Source organism: Nyctereutes procyonoides, unplaced genomic scaffold (assembly GCF_905146905.1).
Source record: "Nyctereutes procyonoides isolate TBG_1078 unplaced genomic scaffold, NYPRO_anot_genome, whole genome shotgun sequence".
Taxonomy (NCBI): domain Eukaryota; kingdom Metazoa; phylum Chordata; class Mammalia; order Carnivora; family Canidae; genus Nyctereutes; species Nyctereutes procyonoides.
Window position 1 is genome coordinate 6,712,110 of NW_026575036.1, and position 24,860 is coordinate 6,736,969.

Sequence of the window (24,860 nt, forward strand, 5' to 3'; positions counted from 1 at the left end):
AGTTAATCAGTGATATAACCTGCACTGAAACAGGTTTATGACAATCACATTTTTAACACTACATTAGAATGGTGAAATATGTTGCTTATACATTTGTTCAAAGCCATGGAATGTACATCACCAAGAGTGAACCTGATGTACACTATGGACTTTGGGTGATAATGACATGCTAATGTTGTTTCATAGATTGTAACGAACGTACCATTCTGATGAATGATGTTGAAACCACCATGTGTGGGGGCAAGTGGTATATGGGAAATCACTGTACCTTCCTCTCAATTTTACTGTAAACCTAAAATTGCTCTAAAAAATGTCTTTAAAAATAAAAGGGTAATCATATTCTCAAGACAATAACAAAATCATGGCATATGCTGTGACAAAGAATGTGCTATTTGAAAGGATGAATATAGATAAAATTTAGGGCATTTTATGATGGGGGAAGAATTATTTGAAATATTAACTGAAATCTTTCAGAAGTCACTAAAGAAAGAGTCCCAGAGATAGAAGCACACTACGGTAGTTAATTTTATTTGTTCAAGGCTCATATTGCAAGCATTAAACCAAGCATGGGCTTTGATTCTGTGAGCCCAGATTCACATATTTAGGAAGATAAAAGCAAACTGTGATCCATGTATATGGATGAAAAACTAAAGGCTCACAGTTAATTACATCATGGTTTTAAATTTCTACAGCCTAGAAGCCAGAAGTCACAGATCTTTTAGGTCCTTCTGGATATCCCACAAGGTATCTGCACTTTTCTTGAGCTGGGCAACCTCATCATCCTTCAGCTTCTGATTGATCACACTGGTTAAGCCCCGAGCGTTCAGGATACACGGAAGACTCAGGAAGACTTCGTTCTCAATACCATACATGCCCTGCCAGAACAAGAGAAACAATTAGATTAAGAAATGAAATCATAGGGGCGCCTGAATGGCTCAGCTGATTAAGCATCTGCCTTTGGCTCAGGTCATGATCCCAGGATCCCCACATTGGGCTCCCTGCTCAGTGGGAAGTCTGCTTCTCCCTCTGCCTCTCCCAATGCTCATGTTGTCTCTCTCTAATAAATAAATAAAATCTAAAAAAAAAAAAAGTGAAATCATAGATAAGAATGACCAGATTCCATGTTTAAACAGAAAGAAATGTAGGAAATATGGTAAGAACAAACTCATTCTTTAATTTTCAACACTTACAGGCCCATATTTTCCAAATACTTATATTTTGAATTCGATTTTATATGCAGAATATACAAAAACACATTATAATAAGCTAGACATTTATAAGAAAGTAACACTTTTTTTATTGAACCTATTGATACATCTCTGCCTGGATATACTTTAATAAAACTTAATATCTAAGTCTTCAAATTAAACTGCATTCCAATGTGTTTCTTAATGGGCTGCTTTTTATGAAATCCTAAATTTTAAAAAATTCTTTTGTTTAGGAGAGAATTTCAGGTTGTAGCTATCCAAGAGGTCCAGAATAAATGTTGGAAGCCACTCAAAGGCAAGATCTTTGCAACATCCAAGAATTGCCGGAAAAATAGCATAATTTCCAAAACACAGAATTTACCAGTTTATATAAAGCAGTAAATTTATTCAGAGTCAATTTAACCATGCAACTAACTGGATTATTTAATTATATCAAACAAGTTACTCTAATACATTTTTCATGCCTTTTTAGAAAAGTTTATTTTTCTAATCTCTACAGTCAATGTGGGGCTCAAGCTCATGACCCTGAGATCAGAGTCACATGTTCTTCCACTTAGGCCAGCCAAGCACTCTATTTTCTAAACTTTTAGTTCCAAAATTTTTGTACACACACCAAAGCAGAGATCAATAAATTCCAAATATGTACTCCAAGACCCAGCAATTATCCCATTTTTTCCATATTTATTTTTTAAAATTTTGCTATAGTGCTTAAAAAAAAAAAAAAACAAAAACACCTGACACCACATTTTACCACCAAATACTTCTATATTGTTCTCTTTTGCATGTTTTTTTTTTTTTTTTAAATCTACTGCATTTTCCCCTTATATTCCCTCCCCTGACTTATGGAAAATGAGTTATCTTATATAATGTTTTAATACCATCTTAATTTTACTGAAAAATAACCAATTTCTATTTCAGTGTTTCATAGCTTTCTCTTTTAAATATTTTATTTGAGAGAAAGAACACAAGCAGGGGGACGGGCAGAGGAAGAGGGACAAGCAGCCTCCTGATTGAGTGAGGAACCTGACTGGGGCTTGATCCCAGGACCCTGAGATCATGACCTGAGCTGAAGGTAGATGCTTAACCTAGAGTCACCCAGGCACCTCTGTTTCCTGGTTGTTAAACTGAACTAAATTTACTAAGGTATCAAGTACTATATCAAAGACAATCTATACATTAATACCCCAACTTGAAATAAAATTAATACTTATGATACATATTTTGAAAATGTGTCAAAAAAGATTCAGAGTGAATATTTAATTTGCCACCGTATACAAGAGAGAAAAGGGAGAAGTTTTCACAAAACTTTGAGATTCAGAAAAAAGTAGACTGAGACCACCTTGTCCTTCTTTAAATCTAATCACAGAATAGAATACCAGAAATTATATTTGTAACAGTTTATCTTACCTTCACCATTGTTGACACTGGATGAATCCTGGAGAGATTTTTCAACATGGATTCAATGAGATCAGCCACACTTAATCCAATAGCCCAGTTGGTATATCCTTTTAGCTTGATGACTTCATAGGCACTAAGAAAAAAAATCATAAAAGAGCTCACTGAAATCAGACTCAATAGTTATTAAACTCTCTCTCTCTCTCTGCCCCTCTCAGTGCTCACTCTTTCTCTCTAAAATAAATAAATAAATCTTTAAAAAATAGATTATATGCATAAATATTTATAAAAGCTACAGTGGTAAAAACATACTTTTTTCCAACCAATCTTCATATTCATAATACATGAGTATTTCCAAAATTACTAATGGAATCAGGAAACAATGAAAATAAAAAGATGTTCACATTCTAAGGACAAAATATACCTTGATTTTGAGGTCCTACTTACCACTGTCACCTAAATTACGATGACCAACTAATCTAACAGCAGAGTGAAGATGATCTACCTTGCCTGACAACGTTCTGTACATAAATTTTACACCTTGAAACCCACAAAGCCCTTGGTCCTTAAGAGGTAGCAGGAGTAAACAAAATTAGAATGCAGGGAATTGGGATTTAATGCTATCAATGACTAGAAGACCTTAGGCAAGTTATATTACCTGGGGAGACCTAGTTTTCTCATTTTAAAGCAAAGGGATTAAGTTAACAAAATGCTAAGAACCCCCTCACATTTTTAAACAATCTTGTCTCTATGCACGGGTCAAATTCCAGAAAAAAATAAATACATTTAAACTAAGCAAAACAATTCCATGTTTGAGAATTTTTTTTTTAACAATTCTCTGCAAATAATAGCCGATGTTTACTGAATACTCAGCAGCATTATGTCTGTGTTTTTACTAAATTTTCGTAATAATTCTATTACCATATGACTTCAGAAGGGACAAAACTGAGATTCAACTTATATGGCTTCTGTAATACCAGTGTCATAGTTTGCATTCAAGTCCATATTCTTTACTCATTCCACAATGATACCTTATTTTATATGCATTAAGGTCATAAGGAGAGGAGTTTAAAAACAGTTTTAAAAAAAGTACAAGAGTTTAAAGAAGGAAAAAGAAAAAAAAGAGGGAGATATCTTTAGTTGGGTGTGGAGAGGTAGATATAGCACAGCTTTAACACTTTTAGCAATCTATCAGTAAGTACTTATTTTAGGTAATTATGAAACTAATAGTGTCCAGGTTCTATGCAAGTCAACCCTATTCATCACTAAAGGGCAATCTGAAAGCCCTTCTCACTTGTTAATTCCATATTTTGCTCCTGTTCCCTATACAAACAGAATTTCTCCAGAAAAATATCTGGTTACCCTAGGGGGACTCGTATGACCAGTCAAGTTCGTCTTATCTGTTGAAGTAGACAACAGCTGCATGTTTACTATATTAAGAGTTTATCTGAGTGGGTGGCCTTCATGGAAATCACTGATAATTTTATCTAGATAAAATTAATAGCAGTAATATCCATAATAGCCAAACTATGGAAAAAGCCCAGATGTCCATCAACAGATGAATGGATAAAGATGTGGTGCGTGCGCGCGCGCGCGCACACACACACACACACACACACACAGAGGAATATTACACATTCATCAAAAAGAATGAAATCTTGCCATTTGCAATAATGTGACTGGACCTAGAGTGTATTATGCTAGGCAAAATAAGTTAATCAGAGAAACACAATTATCATAAATTGAGTGGAATTTAAGGAATAAAGCAGAGGATCATAGGGGAAGAGAGGAAAAAATAAAACAAGATGAAATCAGAGAAGGAGATAAACCATTAGAGACTCTTAATCATAAGAAACAAACTGAAGGTCACTGGAGGGAAGGGAGATGGGGGGGATGGGGTAACTGGATGATGGACATTAAGGAAGGCACAGGATGAAATGAGCATTGGTTGTACGTAAGACTGATGAATCACTGACCTCTACCTCTGAAACCACTAATACATTTTATGTTAATTAATTGAATTGAAATAAAATTTAGAAAAAAATTAATCATCTTAAGCCTCCTTCTACTTACCTTTCAACCACCATCTTATGCACTTCCTTCCAATTTTCACTGTCGTTGTCTGTTCCCATTTCTGGATTCAGTTCCTGAAGAGAAACACCTGCCACATTCACTCCACTCCACACAGCCACTGGAGAAAGAGGATAAACATTTCATATTTCTGACACTACTTTAAAAAATCTTTTATTCTCTTAGTTCAGATTTTACCTCTGAGGCAAGTTACTGAATACCCGCTGGAACTGCTCCAAAGACAACTGACCCAGTCTACTTTCCCCTAAAGGCTGGCATGTACTTTCAAAATAGCCACACATCTGACATTTTAACTTTCAACCATTTTGGTGCAAAAAAGAACTGTTGTGTCATACTTACAGAGAATATGAAATTCTTTGCCTCCCTCTGGGCTTGTTGAAATCACAAGGGTTTCTAGTTCACGACTACCCTAAAATTTGAGCAATCTTTAACTCCACTCCTACTCATTTTCCTTATATAAATCCCTTTCTTCTGGAGTGAAGTAAAAAATAATAATAAAAAAAAAGATTAAAATCTAAAATCCAAATATACTCCAGTCATCTCTTTTCATGCCCCAAGTCCAATCTATTTCTCAAAAGAAACTCCAGGTAACCACAGTGAATTTTTCTGGTCTTAACTGAATCAAATGTCTCCTTCTAAGAATGACCCCAGAGGCAGACCGAAGGTGTTCTCTATCACCAACTGTATCTTTTGGAGGGCTCCATGTATCAGAACACCCTTATCCATTATTCTTAACACCTTTTACCCAGACAAAAGTATATATTGAAAATGTAGACGTACAAAAATGAATAAAGATATGTTCTGTGCTGTGGATAAATTTAGAAATTACTGGAAGAAACAGGCAAAGGAAACTAAAGCAATGAGATGGGCTATCACAGAGGTATGAAGATAAATTACAATCCATTTACTTGAGGAGCAAAGGGATATCAGAAAGGGCTACAAAAAATGGCATTTGCAGGATCCCTGGGTGGCTCAGAAGTTTAGCGCCCAAACTGGATCCTGGAGTTCCGGGATCGAGTCCTACACCAGGTTCCCTGCATGGAGCTTGCTTCTCCCTCTGCCTGTGTCTCTGCTTCTCTCTCTCTCTGTGCCTCTCATGAATAAATATATAATTTTTTTAAAATGGCATTTGCATTGGACCTTGAAAAATAAGTAGAGCTCCTTGGAGACCTTTGGAAGAGAGCACTGTAAACTCAAGAAATAGGAGCAGAAGCATGGGGTCAAGTCCAGTATAGCTGAAACTGGCTACCAAGGGCAAAGCTGCCCATGGCCAAATAAGATCCACTTTTAATCCACAACTTTTGTGAATTCAGGCTAATAGTTGAGAAAATTATGGAATATGGGTACTCTCATGGCTTTTGATGAAACTGAAATCCTACATAATCATGTCAGGGTTGAGTATGGTTTAATTTTCTTTCATTTCATGTACATAATACAGGTCAATGTGGAAATAGGAAAAAAGGTGTTTTGGAAAAAAATGACACAGTGATGAGTAAATAGTAGCCTAGATAGGAGTCAGAAGACATGATTCTAGGGACACCTGGGTGGCTCAGTGGTTGAGTGCCTGCCTTTAGCTCAGTTCGTAATCCCCAGGGTCCTGGGATCAAGTCCCGCATCTGGCTCCCCACCGGGAGCCTGCTTCTTCCTCTGCCTATGTCTGTGTCTCTCATGAATCAATAAATAAAATCTTAAAAAAAAAAAAAAAAAAAAAAAGAAGACATGATTCTAGTTGTAGTTGTGCCACTAATTAGCTAAAGGATTTTTTTTTAAGATTTATTTATTTATTTATTTTTATTTATTTATTTATGATAGAGAGAGAGAGAGAGAGAGGCAGAGACACAGGCAGAGGGAGAAGCAGGCTCCATGCAGGGAGCCTGACGTGGGACTCAATCCCGGGACTCCAGGATTGCACCCTGGGCCAAAGGCAGGCGCTAAACCGCTGAGCCACCCAGGGATCCCCAGCTAAAGGATTTTTAACAAGCCATTAGCCACTATGACTGCTTTGTCTCATTTCTTCTTTCATTATGATGCAAGCCTTAAACTAGAGAACACATAATATTACTTCCAGATCTGTGGTTCTAATCACTGTACAATTTTAATAACTAGCATTGGCTGAACTTCCACTGCATACTGCACACTGTGATAGTTTTTTATATATAGGACATAGATTCAAACAAATCCTTGGATATTAGGAATTCTTGAATGAAGTGGCACAATGTGCCAAAAAAAAGAAAAATAGCATCGTTATATAAACAAGAACAAATGCAATAGTTTTAAGACCAAATTCTTTTAACATAGAAAACTCTTTACTAAAACCACATTACACACTCTCACTGAATTCAAAAAAATATTTACACCTAAACCTTTTTAGGGGGAAACAGCTCCTTGAATATAGGACAGATATGAATTTAATAGAATAAAGCTTATCGTTAACATTAAAATGGATAATTAGTTTTACACATTGGCCTATTCAATGTATTTTGGTTTAACAAACAGGCTTAAGAGTTACATAACCAGAATTGTTCATAAGTGTTATTACATAAAATTGTTTGGAAAAGAAATATTAATTTATTTTTTAAAATGTCTTTAAAGTTTATTTTTTAAATAATCTCTACGCCCAACATGGGGTGCAAACTCATGACCCTGAGGACCAAGAGGCTCATGCTCTTCTGAATGAGCCAGTCAGGCTCACCATTAAACAGAAATATTAACTTAAATAAATGATATTTCAACTGATTCTTTCTTTTTTTAAAAAAAAATCTATCTATCTATCTATCTATCTATCTATCTATCTATCTATCTGAGAGAGTGAGCGTGTGCACATGGGTAAGGAGGTGCAAAGGGAGAGGACAAGTAAGACTCCATGCTGAACACAGACCCTGACATGGGGCTCAATCTCACAACCCTGAGATCATGACCTGAGCCAAAATCAAGAGTTGGATGTTTAACCAACTCTTAAACCAACACCTGAACCACCTAGGTACCCCTTAACTATTTCAAAACAAAGCATTACAAAAGAAATCAAAATATAACTTTAATGTTGATCTTTTTACAATGATTGATTTATGCCCAACAATTCTATTTAAATTCCTAAAGAAGATATTTGAGATATTTACCAAATGGCCTCTTACTACTTAAGTGATTGATAGCTATTATTAATGCTTTAGTAAAAATCAGATTTCATTTACTTTTATCTTTTTTTTTTTTTTTAAAGTAGTCTCCACACCCAATATGGGGCTTTAACTCACAACCCTGAGATCAAAAGTCAGATACTCTACCAACTAAGCCAGTTAGTCAGGTGCCCCCAAATCAGGTTTCATTTAAAGCAAGATTTATTTTACACTATAGAATAGTGGATACTGGTTACGTAAAAGCTTTTGTTACCCAATTTATTTCTCCTTCAATAAACATGATGGGTATAATACACCCCCATCCACTGAAAGGAACTAGAAGCAGGGACATACCAGGAGCATGAGCACACCTATGTCCAGATCTCGGTTCCTAAACGCCATTCCCCCATTCCTAAACAGGACTCATTGGAGAAAGAGATGCGTCCAGTGCAGAGAAATGGGAAATATAACACCAACATGGTGCACTTTATTGTCCCAGAGATAAGGAAGGGCTCAAGAAACTCTGGGACATGTCAAAAAGACCCAGGTGCCAGTCTGAAGAGCCTATTACTTGACAAATCTGGGACAATGTCTGTGTTACAATTATAGTGAAAGAACATTTGTTGAATAAAATAAAAATCTGAGTCCACATTGATATAAATAAATGAACACATAAATGGTGAACAGAAAGCTCTGTTTTTCAGTGGAACTCAATAAATACTCAGAAATGACTGAATATTGTGTCTGACAACTATCATAGTCAGAATTTGTTTGAGAATTATCGATAGATCCTAAACATAGCAGGCAAAAAACTGATGAAGAATGTATACATATTTACCTAGTTACTATCAAGGTATTTTCCCACAAATTGCTTATTTGTAATGTGAAGTATGTGAATACAAAAATAAAATCAAAAAACAAAAAATTCAGAATGACGAGAATAACACCGTAAGTACACATCAGAATATTAAGGTTTTTTTTTTTCTTTACCACTTGAGTCGCCATGTTCTCCCAAAATCCATCCATGGCAGCTGCTGGGATGAATGCCAAGTTTTTCAGCCATAAGATAGCGAAATCTAGCAGAATCCAGATTACACCCACTTCCAATCACACGGTGCTTGGGTAGTCCACTTAGTTTCCAGGTAACATATGTAAGAATATCCACTAAAACATTTAGAAATAATACGTGTGAGTAAATCAAAACTGATTTCAACTGCTATGGCAATCAGCAGGTGTCCTAGCTTCTTCCTCCCCAACTTGTCCAGTCTGAGATGTGAATACAGCCAGAAAGACATAAACACTGTGGCTTTACATAGTTAAGAAATAATGCATGTAAGAGACCCTATGGTTACATAAGTCTCTCAATTTTAATGTTCCATGATGGTAGGGACTATCATCATAACCCAAAAGCCACGGGTTATTAAATTACTAAGGCATACTACTAGAAATTGTCCTGGGCACAAGATACCATTCAGGAAGAAACTGTGATAATACGAGGGGATTTATATTTTGTTGTATTATTTTATTTTATTTTATTTTATTTTATTTTAATTTATTTATTTATTTATTTATTTATTTATTTATTTTATTTTGTTGTATTTAATGAAAGGATCTCTATGATAGAACCTTTATTCTGGTGTGGCACAGCCCTGAGACTTCACAGAATAAAACTTGCTGGTCTAGACAGGATCACATCACTCTTAGGCTATAACCGTCAAAAGGAGAAAACATGCACTCAGGGAATGCAAGAGGTTAATCCTGCAATCTCCACCCCCACACAAATATACACATTAGTCAAGATATTTTAAGGTCATTTTGGACTGGGGATTATAAAGCTCTTCCTTGGCAACTTTGATTCAGTGGGAGTGACTTCCTGGAGAGTTGAGACTTTGAAGCTGTACCTGGAAAGTTGTATAATGAGTTAATGTCTGCCTTAGGCAGGGGATACAGCAACTTCATGTGCCAGCTATTTGTCACTCTTATTCCAAGTCTATTTGCCACTATGTATTTACATGAAGTTTCATATAAAAGATTTAACTATTCAGTCACCCCCAATCCAAGACTGCAGAAAATAATACTGAAAGAATCTCTGTCCTTGCTGGCTCCCAATTCTCAATATTCCACAAACTGTAAGGATCCCCCTGCTTCTTACAATCTTCCTCTATGTCCAGCATCCAGAGACAATCAGTTTTATCAATGTATCTACTATGTTCACCAATAAATAGTATGTTTGGTGGCAAATTATAGACAAAAGAAGTATGAAAGAGAGAATGAATTCCGACTGTTTAGGTTAAATAATGCAATGCTTTCTAACCAGAAGTTTTCATGTTTATTCCGCAAATGTTGATTTAGCAACAAAAGCAACTTTTAAGCTCTAACATTTGGCATTAGCATGTCATTTGTCCATCGATACAGTCTATTTCTATCTCTCAAACTGGACTGATTAATGGCTTTTAAAACTAGTTTCGAATTCAATGCCACTAGAATACACTTTTTTGGCCAACAGAAGGTCAAATTTGCTAAAATGTTTCTTACAAATTAAAGCCACGTTTAAATGTTTCACTACACACCCCAGGATAATCTTCCTAGAAAATTTTAAAAAGCTTCTAGGCTCTACAACAAAGTGATGAAACAAACAGATGCAACTGTTTTATATATAACTCTTCTCACATTTTTAAACATTTGGCCCAGGACTCAGCCATTTGTTTTGCAAACACCATTCTTTCGCAGCCAATAACAAGACACAAGAGTTGCTTCTGCTACTAAATCTTAGGACAGATTCTTTAAAAGCCAAACAACAGAAATAAAATAAAACCCAAAACATTTAACTTAACAGAGGTGAACCTTAAGACATTCTTGTTAATTAAATACCTGGGTTGGAAACCACAATTATGATACAATCAGGACTGTACTTGACTATCTGAGGAATAATGAATTTGAAGACATTAACATTCCTTTGCACCAGATTGAGGCGGCTCTCTCCCTCCTGCTGGCGGACTCCTGCAGTCACCACCACAATCTTAGAATTGGCAGTCACAGAGTAATCTAGGAGAGGGAGAAAAAAAAGTACTTTAAATACAACTCTTCATCAAAACATATCATATATGGTATGCTCCAGAAACCTAAACATCCATAAGCTTTTAGAACTTATATAAGCAAAAAAAAAAAAAAAAAAAAAAAAAGAAAAGAACTTATATAAGCATTACATACTGTAAGAATTACATAGGCAAGAATTCTGTATTATAAGGTTTTGAAGTGTAATGCTCTTCTCAAAAGAAATGACGTCTTCCTTTTTGAGTCACAGAGAAATAATCCAACCATAAAACCGGCTCAGAGAATAGACCAAGGAAATAAAGAAGGCCCTAAATTATGTTTCTGGCTAACAAATTCAAAATGCTATGGACTTTTGATGGCTACTAATTTGATAAAACATAAACCATGAGTCCCAAGTTCAACAGGCAGCCCTCCAACAGAAAAAGAGAATTAAGGACACTTGTAGACTTGTAATGTTGATCCAACCCACGAAGGGGAAGGAGGGCAAAGAAGCATTTGCTCTTGGCCAGAAACTCATTTTTAATACTCAATATTTTAAGGAAGCCTATTTACTTTCAGCAGTTGAGTTTCTCTGGCGAATATATTTTTCCCCCCTCAAGGAAGTATGTCACTTCCCAAAATATGGTGTGATCATCAGATATAATAGCTACGGATGAGTCACATAATAAACTAGTGCTGGGGCACATGGGTAGTTCAGTGGTTGAGCGTCTGCCTTTGGCTCAGGTTGTGATCCCGGAGTTCTGGGATCAAGTCCCACATCTGGATCCCTGCAGGGAGTCTGCCTGTCCCTTTGCCTATGTCTCTGCCTCTCTCTGTCTTTCATAAATAATTAAATAAAACCTTAAAAAATAACAATTAAAAAAATAAACAATATTGCTATGTGACTTTTGATAGTTATTAATACCTTTTATCAGTTTCCTCCCCGTAACATGAAGGTACTAAGACCTACCTCTCACACCTTTCTTGTGAAAATGAGGTAAAATGTGACATTCAAAAATTTCATAGTACACAGAATGCTAATAACTCAATAATAGCCAGCAGTAGTCATAGCAGAAATTATTCTGACGCTCACATTTCTATCTTTAGACACAGCCCTGCTATCATGGTTATCACTGCATAAATGTGCTAATCTAGAACAGACAGCTAGAACATGAATTTTTTTTTTGGTTTCTTCAAAGCACTCAAATTACTTTGTACAAATATTTTTGGGGGTCTAAAACACTCTTGTTCTCAGATACATGTAATCAAGCATTAGGATATAATTTCCTAAAATGTCATGTGTCAAATGTATGGAAATCATCTGGGGAGTTTACAGAGGCGATACTTGTTTGTCCTCGAGGATGAAGTGGATAGAGAAGGAAAGAAAAACCACCAATACTAGATTCACCAGGATGGAAGACTAATTTTATAGAGTGAGGGCATCTATGATTAGATCACTTTAGGCATGAAATGTAACTACCTTTATCTGCCACAATTTTAGGTGTCTGTAGAAATAAGCTCCCATGCTGTAGATCCATCATTTCTCCTTTGAGTTTATCTTCTAAAACATCCACAAGGGCAAGTTCATCAGCCAGAGACTAGAAATATAAGAACAAGGGTTAGTACTCTAAGCCACTCTAAGGCACCCCGGCTCACAATCCAGCAAAGAACCTTTATTTATTTATTTTTTTAAAGTAGGCTCTAAGCTGGGTGTGGAGCCCAACACAGGGCTTGAACACATGACCCTAAAATCAGGACCCCGTGTTGAGACCAAGAGTCAGTCACTCAACCGACTGAGCCCCTCTGGTGCCCCCCAACAACAAAGACCCTTTAAATGGATAAGTACCAAGTGTTAAAAACCCTGAGAATTTTATCATGGAGTTAGGTGTGCTCTTTAAACAACTGCATGAGGAAGTCTTGAATGAACTATTAATATTAAACACATTGATTTTTCTAAATTTTATCTTCTAGTACTCAACTAGGATTTAATTATCACGATACTTAACATGCTACAAATCACTTTAAGAATATGTAAGACAACGATTCCTCATGAAACCAACAGTTCAATAGTGTTCTCAGGATATACAAGTCTTTCCATTAATGAGGGGTGGTGAAGACTCACCCAGACTCAGAATCAACCTTGGGCAGTGTCCATCCCTGAAATCACCTCCAGTTTGGAGGGTTTTTCAGAAGGCAGATTTGATTTAAACCATCAATAGTTTGACCACATAGAAGGATCTGAAGCCCAGTTTGAAGTCTGAACTCAGGTTGGATAGAACCAACTTGAATGTCTTGATGGGCAAAGGAAGGTATCCTACGGATGGCAGGGTCTGGGATTTGCAGATTCTCTTGTGTCATCCCAAACTTCTCCAGTCTCTGAGCTCTCCTGTTTTCTATTCCAGTTGTCATCCTCTGCCACTCATTCAAAATACAAGTCTAAATCCCAAATATACTACTTAATCTTGATCTAGACTCATAATTCTACATATTCTATAAAATGTTCTGTATATAAAATGTTTTATTTATATGTCCTCTATATCTCTACAGAAAGAGTGGGAGAAAACAAAGCCTTGGGTTCACCCTGTAGCAGTCATGTAGAGTACTTTCTTAAGCACGCACTTGATCTCTCCTTGTAAAAATAAGGGGAGGGGAGGTTGTCGGTCTAGATGCAGCCAAAAATCCTTTCAGCTCTGAAATTCCATTATCTTATGGAAACTCGTAATTTGCAAAATTTACAAAACATAGTTATCCCTCTTGTTGAAATATCACTAGAGTCTTTGCCTTTACTGTTTTTAAGGCTATAGGCAAAATAATTAGCTTAACATAACACATCAATATGGAAATCCACTTAAAAATGAGGATGCCTCTCCTAAGGATGGCATGATCAGTCATATCAGAGAGGAGTATTGATGGGAAAAGGGTAGGTAACTGGGTTCAGAAGGCACTTGCAAGGAAAAGGTAGAGTAGTAGAGGGTGGAACAGGAGGTGTCTGGAAGGCACTGACCAGCAGAGGATGAAGCCAGTAAAAAAATCTGACCTACTTTAATTTGCCAGCCAAGGCAAGTCCTGCTCCTTGTAGGAGCCAAGGGATGAGCACTGTCTAGTCCCTAGAATCCCAGTGGCTCGCTAGTCTCAAGAAGTGAGTGATAACAGGCTTGCTTTTGAGTTCCTGAGACTCTAGCCTCCAAATGTGCATTTACCTCCAAGCAACAGATTTACTTGCAAACATTTGCAATGACCATTTTGCAAGTTGGGGATTACTTAGCCACGGTTTTCTCATTTCTATGTATATCCACTACTGGCACTTGTTTTCACAAGTTTTCTTTTAAAACAGGTTTTGATGCTTTTTAAATGGTTTTGTCCCTCTGACAGCCTCTGACAAGAACACACAAACCTGTATTTGTCTTTTTTAAACCCTCAATTAGGACACTATAACTTAATAATAGCCATCCCATTCCATCAAGGTACCGAGCAATAGGAATATCACTTTTATTTTAGTAACATAACATCTGTGCCCCTAAAGTCAGCATGGCAAAACAATTTCAGGCTTACGTGGAAAAGGATGTCACAGGATCTCAGATCCTGTCTTTTGTTTCAGCCGGTGGGTGTGGAGAATTGGCTGAGAAGTGCGTCCTCAGCTGGTAGAGAAGGAAGAGATCCAACACTTGAAAAAAAAAAAAAAACTGTCGCACTGAATTTAGCTGCATCTGCACGACTGAATAGCCTCCAAATGCGGAGGTAGGCAACACAGAAGATGTGTGCCTGAGTGTCAGCACTGTTGTTTGACTGAAATAAATCTCCTTCTGTAGTTCCTACGCAGGTATCCCCCGCTATCCTAAAGTAGAATGTTCCTATCAAATCTTTTGTAAGCAGAAATGGCATAGAGCAGAAGCAGCAATTACCATTAATTTATGTGGGAAATTTCTGAGAATTCTCAGATTCCAAAATAACCTCTCCTACTTCGGTTTATCTGATACCTTAAGACACATCTTGCTAACAGATGCACAAAATAAACCGGAGGTAAAGCACAGATGTTCATGCAGTTCAAAGCTCCTGAGATGCTGAAAGTATATAGCTATTTCCTGGGGAAGTCGTCTGGTGGGGCCACTCTCACTGCTTGGGGGTGTGTGCTGCCTCTGTGATAAAATAAACTCGACTGCTTTTTTGCTTTTTACCTTTTCATGATAAAAGGGAAAATTCCCTTGGGATTTCATTTGATTAGAGAAAATAGCTACTAATGAGGGTCTTCCATAAAAGCAAAGTGAACGAACTTTCAAAAGGCAGGGAATACCTGTATTGTAAAGACTGTGAATCCACTTACACTGTAAATATACTTAAAAGAGTTTGAAACCGCAAAGCTTAATCGCAAAAGCAGGAAGGACAAGGTTGGGTAGAAGTCAAGGACATCACTGTTGAATGTGACCACTTGTTTAACATACAACAAAATATCTTTTAATCTGAAGTCCCACGTGGACCAGACATGGCCCTATTTGCCCCATGACTCTCTTAGCCAATAAGTTACTGCCACAAATGCTATAGTATCTGATCACTGCATTTTTATATCCAAGTGTTTATTCTGCATGAAATTTTATGGGAGGAAAAAGTGTAACTTTTTCCAAATATTGAACTAAACGGACAAGCACCTTTTGTTTAGTGATTTATGGAATGCCACTTCTATCATATTATTAATTACTATTCACTTCTATCATATTATTAAATACTATTTGGGCCTTTTTCTGGGCTTTTAGTTCATTTTAGTAATCTAACTATTCTTGTACAAATACCAAATTTTATTATGTCCTACTTTCAAGCCAAGTCCAGCACTGCTAAAACTACTTGACAATAGGTCTATAATTACACTGCTCCTAAAAGACTGACGCTGTGCCTATAACCACAAGAACAAGGTTAGCTGACATAAGTGGAGATACTCAAAGAAAGCTGGACTTAGTTTATGATAACCTCTCACGAAAGCTCTGTAACCCCCTGACAACATGATGAGGTTGATATTTAGAGCCCCCTCTTGACAGCTAAAATGCAGAGCCTGTGATGGGTAGTAGGGTAGGAGTCCTACTTAGCAATAGAAGCCATGATAAAGGAAAAGCTACAATCAAAATTTGACAAAAATAAGTTATTAGGAATAGAAGCATTTATGTAATATACTTATTAGTAATTATTCTACTAATTAGGAACAAATTCAGCCAAGTCTCTTCTCTCATGTAATGTTCTAGAAAGGGAAGAGGAGTTAAGCAAACAATTTAAGATCATTTCTGATAGTGGCCATACTATATAAAGACCATAAGGCAGGGCAATGTTAATGTTCCTGGGAAAGAAGTTTACTTGGACAGTCAGGGGCTGCCTGCCTACAAAGTTATGATATGAAGAGGAAGAAATAAACTCTGATGGCCTAGGGTAGCACTTTGCAGGTGAAAGAAAATGTAAGGAAAAGGGTTTTAAGCAGAAATGAGCTAGGTATTTTGGAGAAGTAGGGCAGATGGCACATGATAAAGTCAGAGATGGTAAAGGTGCTGACAGTATGTAAATAGAGCCCCCTGGGGTTGTGCACTCCACCACCTTGCTCTGAGACAGGCAGGGAGACATCTCTGAAGTCCTGGATTTTGATGTACATGTCATCTATGTGTCCTACAAAACTACTGGAATGTTTAAGTACAGGAGCTATAGTTTTTATCAAAGCTCACTATGTTTCATACGAAGACAATGAGGTTGGGGAGCCTGGGCATTGAGAAACAAAAGATAATTTTTTTTGTAGTGATGGCATACCCTACTAGGGGCCTCAGTTGCCTTCTCAGACCTGGCAAAGGTGTGGGCCTCCTCAACCTACCTCTGATGCCCCAGGTTGGCACATTTCCCAGGCAGAAAGCAAGGTGTACTCCCTATAAAGCATACCAGTCCAATGATGGACTCCAAGACCGGATAAGGACCTTACTATCTCTGTGTGATCTTCACCAAGTGGCTTATTAACCTTTCTAGGCTGTTTCTTTCTAACAGTAATACACAGATGACAATACCTCGCCAATTTTTGGGAAGGAGTAAATGAAGTAATATATAAACACCTCCTTCCTCTATTAAACTAGTAGGGTTTATAATCCCCAAATATTAATAAGGAATAATTCTGAAGCACTTTAATCCTCATCCATTAAAATAAGATTTGAACATTTTTAATTAGTAAGATGGTCTTTGAGCAAGGCAGACAATCCCTCAAAGCATCTAAATTGGAAGATTCCTACTGTGTTAGCAGCAGGGTCTGTTCTCTCCAGCATTTGAATTGGGCCAAAGTATTACATAACTGTGAGCACAGTCACAAGTTTATTTACCGAAGACGATTTTAAGTTCACAATAAAAATCACAGAGGTATTCTTTATAGCATCACAATACCTTAGATGTAGTTTCCTGAAAAGTCTAAATTTTGAGATTTGCAGGAGAAAAGAAATATCTCTCGCTAGTGTGTCACTAAAACCTTGATGTTTTTAACTGTCTAAAGACTATCTTAGAATAAAAAGAAACTGGAGTCACTATAATTAAAGAGTTCAGAGCCTGGGTTCATAATACAGCTCTACTGGGGTGCTTTGCTAGCTGGGGCAATAGAGCATGCAATTCTGATCTCGGGGTAGAGTTCGAGCCCCATGTTGGGGGCAGAGTTTATTTTAAAAAATAAAATTAAATATCAAAAAATAAAATACAATTCTACTACCTCAGCTGTGTGACTGGAGGCAGGCTGCTCAATATTTTTCTTTTTTTTTTTTCTTAAAGATTTTATTTATTTATTCATGAGAGACACAGAGAGAGAGACATAGGAAGAAGCAGGCTCCAGGTGGGGAGCCCTACGTGGGACTCGATCCAGGGACTCCAGGATCATGTCCTGGGCTGAAGGCGGCGCTAAACCACTGAGCCACCCGGGCTGCCCTGCTCAATCTCTTTACACCCCAGCCGCCTCATCTGAAAACAGGATATGAACACTTCCCATTCTGAGGTTGTTATTTAAAATGAAGGGTTTTATTAAAACACTTCCACTATGGTATACATTCAATAAATGCTTTAAAAGAAACATCAGCTGGAATATTTTTAATTGACATGAACAGTGAACACGAAATTGTGATTCCCTATGATCTGGGAAGCAGCTACTACAAATAAGCCCCTGGTCAATACTAGCTAGAAAAAAAGAAAATGCGGGATCCCTGGGTGGTGCAGCGGTTTGGCGCCTGCCTTTGGCCCAGGGCGCGATCCTGGAGACCCGGGATCGAATCCTACGTCGGGCTCCCGGTGCATGGAGCCTGCTTCTCCCTCTGCCTGTGTCTCTGCCTCTCTCTCTCTCTCTGTATGACTATCGTAAATAAAAAAAAAAAAAAAAAAAAAAAAAAAAATTTAGAAAAAAAAATACAAAAGAGTAAAACCTTCATTGGTGTGTACTACGTATTTTAGTTGATTTCTCTGATAGCTTTTTCTCAGTCAAGACCTTAAAATTAGTTCCTTGAGAATTCAAACTTGCAAACAGAAACCTGCTTGGCGAGGTGTTATTTGGGCAGCCCTCAGATATGACACAAAGGAACAGTGTACTCTACTGAAGGCAAAGCAGCGATTTTTTTTGAGGGGGGAGGGTCCTACATTTAAAGCAGCCTAAGGAATCAATTCAATGAGGTAAATGAGAAAGGGCTCTTTGGGTGCCTGGGTAGCTCAGCTGGTTAAGCATCTGCCTTAGGCTCAGGTCATGATCCCAGGGTCCTGGGATGAAGCCCCACATGGCATGGGGTGGGGGGGTGTCCCCACTCCGTGGGGAGGCTGCTTTTCCCTCTGCCCCTCCCCCTTGCTTGTGATCTCTCTCTCTCTCAAAAAAAATCTTTTTTTAAAAATTTTACTTATTTATTCATGAGACACACACAGAGAGAGAAAGAGAGAGAGAGAGAGAGAGAGAGAGAGAGAGAGAGGCAGAGACACAGGCAGTGGGAGAAGCAGGCTCCATGCAGGGAGCCCAACGTGGGACTCGATCCCAGGTCTCCAGGATCAAGCCCTGGGGAGGCACTAAACCACTGAGCCACCCAGGCTGCCCAAACAAATAAAATCCAAGAAAACAAAAACAAAACAAAAAAAGGGGCCTCTTTCCTCTAAAATCCTTGGAGACTAAAAAAAAACTACAGCTTGACCTACATGGGGCGTACACAGTAGGCAAGCCAGAAGCCTGTGGAGGTATACCAGGAGAAAAGTCTGCAGGAGTGGACGGTGCTAACAGCGTGACATCAGTGTTAAATCTCCTGATGCTGAGAATTGCTGATTATATGAAAATTTATTTCCGATTAGGGAATGTACTCTGAAGGACTCAGAAGTCATTTCCACCACTTCGCAAAGCCTTTGTGCAAGTTACTTATTAATGATAGAGGGTAAAGGGACCTTTATAATGGAGAAATCCTGCACCTATCACTTCAACCCAGGGCGTCTTGGGCACCTACTGGTATTAAGACAAAGTTGAACATCTCATGCCTCCTGATGTGATCCCATTACCTAGTCATAACCCTACCCAAAAATTTAACCTGAACCTAATTACAAGGAAACATCAAACCAACATCAATTGAGGGACATTCTACATAACTGACTTGCACTCCACAAAAGTAACAATGATGTGAGACACAAAGAAAGCTCAGTAATAGTTCCAGATTAAAGAACAAAAGAGATACGACAAGTATATAAAATATGATTTTGGACTGAGGTGGAAACAGATATAAAAAGCTATTAAAAAAAATAAAAAGCTATTAAACAAAAAAATAAATAAAAAATAAAAAATAAAAAATAAATAAATGCTATTAAACAGCGGGGAAAATTTTAACTCTAGGTACTATACATTAGAGGATAGTATTATATCAATGTTAACTTCCCCGAGTGCAGCAATTCTATTGTGGTCATGTAGGGAGAGCATACTCCGTAAACACATGCTCTCATATTTAAAGGTGAAGTGTCATGATGTCTATAACTTATTTAAAATTGTTCAGGAAAAAAAAATATTTTAAAGACAATAAAATCCTGAAGTGCCTACAGAGATTGTACACCTAAACTGAAATTATCTAACATGTATGGTGTTCTTGAAATATACCTTTCCCAGAATGCTGATGGCACATGCCATACCAACTTGTCCAACACCCACTACAGTGATCTTATTGTTTGGGATTGCAGTCTCTTCTTCTGCAACTGGTGCAATCAGTTTTTCCTTAAGAGTTGCCATTGTGCCCTGCAAGAAAAGAATCAAAACATTATACATACACCCACACATAAAACCCAAAGGGGAATAATCCACAGAATGCTACTGTTGCAATTTTGAACTACAGCACAGTTAAAAATGAGCCTAATGATATTCTCCAACACAAATATATTTTAAAGAACGATGTAACCCACTTAATGGAGAAATCAATTAAACCAGAAACTTCTATGAAGTCATTAGAATTTGGGATACTGTGCTAGTATTTAACAAGTTGTACCAATTTGGTCTTGTGGCTCTTCATTTATTGGCTGAAAGACATGAATATTTACATTTAGAATAGCTCACTTGTTTCCATTCCCCTCATGAAGAATTTATATGTAACAACACAAACTAAATTAGGGCCCTGTACTAACCCATATGTAGGCTTGGTCTAAAAGAGTTAATAGCCAGTTATGAGTATAATTTCTACTACTAATGGTTATTATCACTCTTTGAAGATAGGGACCGGTTCTTCTACTTTGAGTCTCATTTAAAACCTGCCAGTGTACTGGACATATCACATATACTTCATAAATACAGTGGCATGAAAACAGTGATGAATGTTTATGCAAAATCTCCAGAAATATGACTCTAAACTCTGTTTAGTGTACCTTGGAACTAACCGGAAGGTGGGCACCCACTTAATACATTTTCCTTTCAAGGAGTCACGTTAGGAGAATATCAGCCTTTGAATCAGTTTCTTTCCAGCCATTTAAAAAAAAAAGAAAAGAAAGGAAAAGAGAAAAGAGAAAAGAAAACCTGTCGGAAAACATTCCATATAGTAACACCAAATTTATCTGTACCATCAGATAATCAAGTACATTTTCTGGATAACTAAAAATGTCAAAAGTTACTGAATTGTAAAAGAAACTTCACAATTCCATGGCAACTTAGTACACAAAATACACTGCCGGGCCTTCTTAAACAGAGAGGCAGGTCATACTTAAACCCTTTCTTCACACTTAAGTATCATTTATAATTGTAACTCATTATTATTTCAGTTTCCTGTTTACTTTTTATGCTAGACTCTCACATCCACAGCCACTGTACCTACCCTGCTTTCCAGTCTCCTTTTTGTTTCTCATTTGCAATGCAGAACAAAAGTTAACTAGTTTAGAAACTGTGTATGTTAAGTAAGAGTTCAGAAGGCTCTAAATTGGAATAAATTACTTGAATTTGGACACAACTATGTAATAACTATTTTGTTCCATACCTATTTTTCTGCCAAAAAATATTGCCTCCCTCCATCTGTAGGAACTAAATTTAGAGATTATTTCGCAGAGCACATCTGCAGTTTTCTCACGAAGGCTAAAGAAAAAAATAGGCAGCCTGGTGCAACTGCCTCTACGAATGGCTTGACACAGAAATTCAAACACGTCCTGCATTCTGAGCAGAATCAGAAGACTGCCCCTTCTCTTGCTGAACGGAGAGATATAAACTGTGTATTTTTTCTCCATTAAGTTTATTTTCGTTGGCTGGTTTAAGATCCTCATATATAGAATCCAGTAAGCAAAACGCAGAAATGGTCGCTATATACAGACTGGTTGTTCAGACACACCTTCTAAATTAATTTTGAAAACTTCAGAAACCACAGTTAGAGGCTCAAGCCAGTACATTATTTTCTTTCAGATCCTGCTGGAGAAAAGTATTTAAAAAACTTTTTTTTTTCCTTAATAGGAGTTATAAGACATTAGAAGAAAATGTTTTCTATTATTATATATGCAGGACTGTGCCAAGATCTGAGTGCTTAGCTGCAGGGAAAAAGAATGGTAAACAGGGTGAAAACCTCTGATTCTCGGTCCTTTCCATCCCCCGCAGGTCCAGCGCCCCCGCCAGGGGGGAGAGAGGGGACCCCTCCCCGCCCGCCCCGCGGATGTAAATCCTTAGAAGTGAGCCAATGAACCGGTGTCTTAAATTCAGAAACAAAGACTCTTTTTGCAGACTATCCTTCCATTTTAACTTTCTTCTTAAAAAGATTATTTATTTATTCATGAGAGACACAGAGAGAGAGGCAGAGACACAGGCAGAGGGAGAAGCAGGCTCCCTGCGGGGAGCCGGATGCGGGACTCGATCCCGGGACCCCGGGATCACCACCTGTGCCAAGGGCAGACAGACGCCCGACCACTGAGCCACCCAGGTGCCCTGATTCTGACGTTTTAAAAAGCCAGGTTTTGCCATCGAATTCCTCGACTTGGCCAGTGCCAGCTCTCGCCCTCCCGGCCGCTCTCTGCAGGCCCTGGCCGCAGCGTGCCCAGCCCGCCGCCCACAGGCCGCCCCGCGCCGCGAGCGGCAGGTCACGAGGGAGGGCAGCAACCTCAGGTCGCCCAGGAGAAGGTCCCCAGGGGCAATCCGGGCCTTCCTCACTCTCAACCCCCAAAGCTGGCCAAGTACACAAAGCTCCCGAGGCATCAAGAGAAGAGGCCAGAGGGGACCAGGCCTGCGTCTCCAAGAAGGCCTTCTGCATCCAAGCCGGGCAAACCCGGAGGGCCGGGCCAGGCCCGCGCATCACCCTCTGCCCGCATCCGCCCACGCAGGGGCTCGCGTCCCCGACCCGGGCAGTGGATCCCACCGCCCAGGCTCGGAATCAGCCGGCTGTCACGTGCTCCTCGGCTCGCCCCTAGTTCCTCCAGCACGTGCGCGGGGTCCGGCCGGCAGGCCCCGGGAGGGGGAGGGGGAGGGGGGATGCGGCCGCCGGAAAAGGATCGAGGGCTTGCAGCACCCGGGTTTTAGCTGCCAACGCCCCAAGTCCCTCCCGGATGCAGCACAGGCCGGAGGCGGGCTCTGGGGCGGCGAGGTCCCGGCCTCGGGCTCCGCAGCGGGGGGCACGGCCTGCAGCCCCAAAGCCTGGCGGCGAGTCCGCGCCCGAGTCCGGATGCTCCGCGCTAAAGGCCCCAGAGAGCACAAGTCCTTCAGGGCCCTTTCCCGCGGGCTGCTACGCAAGGGCCCCCCCGCACCTCCCACCCCGAGGCCCGTGAGCCCGGATCCGGGGTCCCGGGGGGGCACCTACCCGAGAGCAGCGGCTGTAGGGGACGCGCGAAGGAGACCAGGTTAGCAGCGCGCGTCTCCTCCGGCGCAGGATCCGCAAGGGGAGAGGAGGAGGCGGGGCCCGCCCGCGCCGCAGCCTCTTAGCTTCCTCTATTGTGATTGGAAACCGGATCGCCGCCCACCCCTCCCCTCGGCTCGCTCAATCCCCTTCAAGGACAAGGGCTCGAGCGTGCACACGCGCTCTCCCTCCCCCTGGAGGAGGTCACCTTCCGGAGCAAAGCTGCAGCCTCCCAGCTTACAGACTCTTCAACACAGAGGTCCCGCTATCTCTAACACTCTGCCCATCTTTGTTCTGGACCCTCACGCTCTCGTTTGCATACATTTAACCCAAATAGAAAGACAATTTTATTTCGCCCATTCTGGGTCAATTTAAGAGGACCCCTGTTCTTAGGCAAGGTGTTGGTGGCAATGTTACCCTGGAATAGTACTGGTGCTTCTGGGTGTTTTGAAAAATAAAACTGATTTTTCAATGTTCACGCTCTTGGTTGTAAAGTTCATTTGGTACAGCAGTAACTCCCCCCCACACACACACACACATACCCTAACTGAGCAATACTCATTGATTTCCTTCTAGCTGTCTGGCAAGATCAGTGAGGAGCAGTGCCCACCTTCTGAAGTTCCTCTACAAATATGTATGCTCTCAAGGGTAGGCTTTGATCTCAAGGAGAGATAATGGGGTAAGATGCCTTCATTTTCTCTGTCAGTCCCTGAGCCCCAAGGCTGAAAGTTCTCATTCACCTGTGCGTTTTTAACACCCAGCTCAGTGCCTAGTACAATCCAGTGTTGGTGAATGAATGATCAAGCAGTTGGAGACATCCCTAAGATTCAGCTTCAGTTGTATTGTGTGTTTGTTTGTGTTAATAAAATGCTTTCAGGAAGAGCAAACACCCTGATGCGAAAGGACACATTTTGTGTTAGTTTTTATGTAGATGATCATTAATCCTATAGCTGCTGCTTTCGTTTCATTTTTGTGCCAGGCATGGAAGGTACAAAACTGAATATAACACTATGCCCCCTGAGAGCTCCCAGTTCAAAAGAAGCAAGTAGGCAAATTCTTTCGATTAGAATTCAGCGTGATAGATGGTAATAGAGATTTAGTTAAAGTACAATAAAAATTCAAAGAGAGTAGTCACAAAAAACCAAAACAACAACAACAACAACAACAACAACAACAACAAAAAACAAAGAGTAGTCACAAGGAAAGGGGTGTGTCTAGAGGAATTGAAAAACCTTAAACTTGACAGAATTATAGTGACCAGGTCTTGGGGACTTTGAAGGATCCTGAAGATATGATCCAGCTACAAATTGAAACTTGGATATGAGGTAGAGAAGGAGGAGTTTGGTGGATACACTCAAGAGGATGGCATTCACCTTTAACCCAGTTTGAATCAAGACTCAAGACCTCTTTCTTATGTACGTTCCAAAACATCTACGTGTCCTGTATGTAGACTTCCAAGCATCTCCCTATTTTCTCCCCTCCTTGCCATCCCTATTACTGTGTATCTTTGGGTGAAGGGGAAGGGGGACAGAAAAAATGAGAAGAGGTCTCTATGTCTTTCCTCTACTCTCAACTCCATTCCTTACACAACCCGTTATGAATCTTACTGATTCCAGTGAGTTTTGCCGTATGCAACTCTTGATATCAGGACAGCACATAGTGCCAGTTTCAAACATTTTTGAGAATTGTATGCCCAGGCAACTTTTTTTGAAGTGTGAAGTATGAAAGCCAATTTTATG

At 39.2% G+C, this 24,860-nt stretch overlaps 1 protein-coding gene across 1 annotated transcript; it reads right to left on the minus strand.

Annotated features, from left to right (window-relative positions):
* Positions 1 to 507: 507 nt before the first annotated feature.
* On the minus strand, positions 508 to 23,241 carry LDHB (lactate dehydrogenase B). Its single transcript, XM_055318747.1, has 8 exons — positions 23,086 to 23,241; positions 19,935 to 20,069; positions 12,318 to 12,435; positions 10,676 to 10,849; positions 8,795 to 8,968; positions 4,677 to 4,794; positions 2,616 to 2,739; positions 508 to 875 (listed from the first exon to the last, which is right to left on the minus strand). Exons 2-8 carry the CDS (start codon positions 20,061 to 20,063, stop codon positions 708 to 710), a joined length of 1,005 nt encoding a protein of 334 aa, XP_055174722.1. The 5' UTR covers positions 20,064 to 20,069; positions 23,086 to 23,241; the 3' UTR covers positions 508 to 707.
* Between the last annotated feature and the right edge of the window lie 1,619 nt (positions 23,242 to 24,860).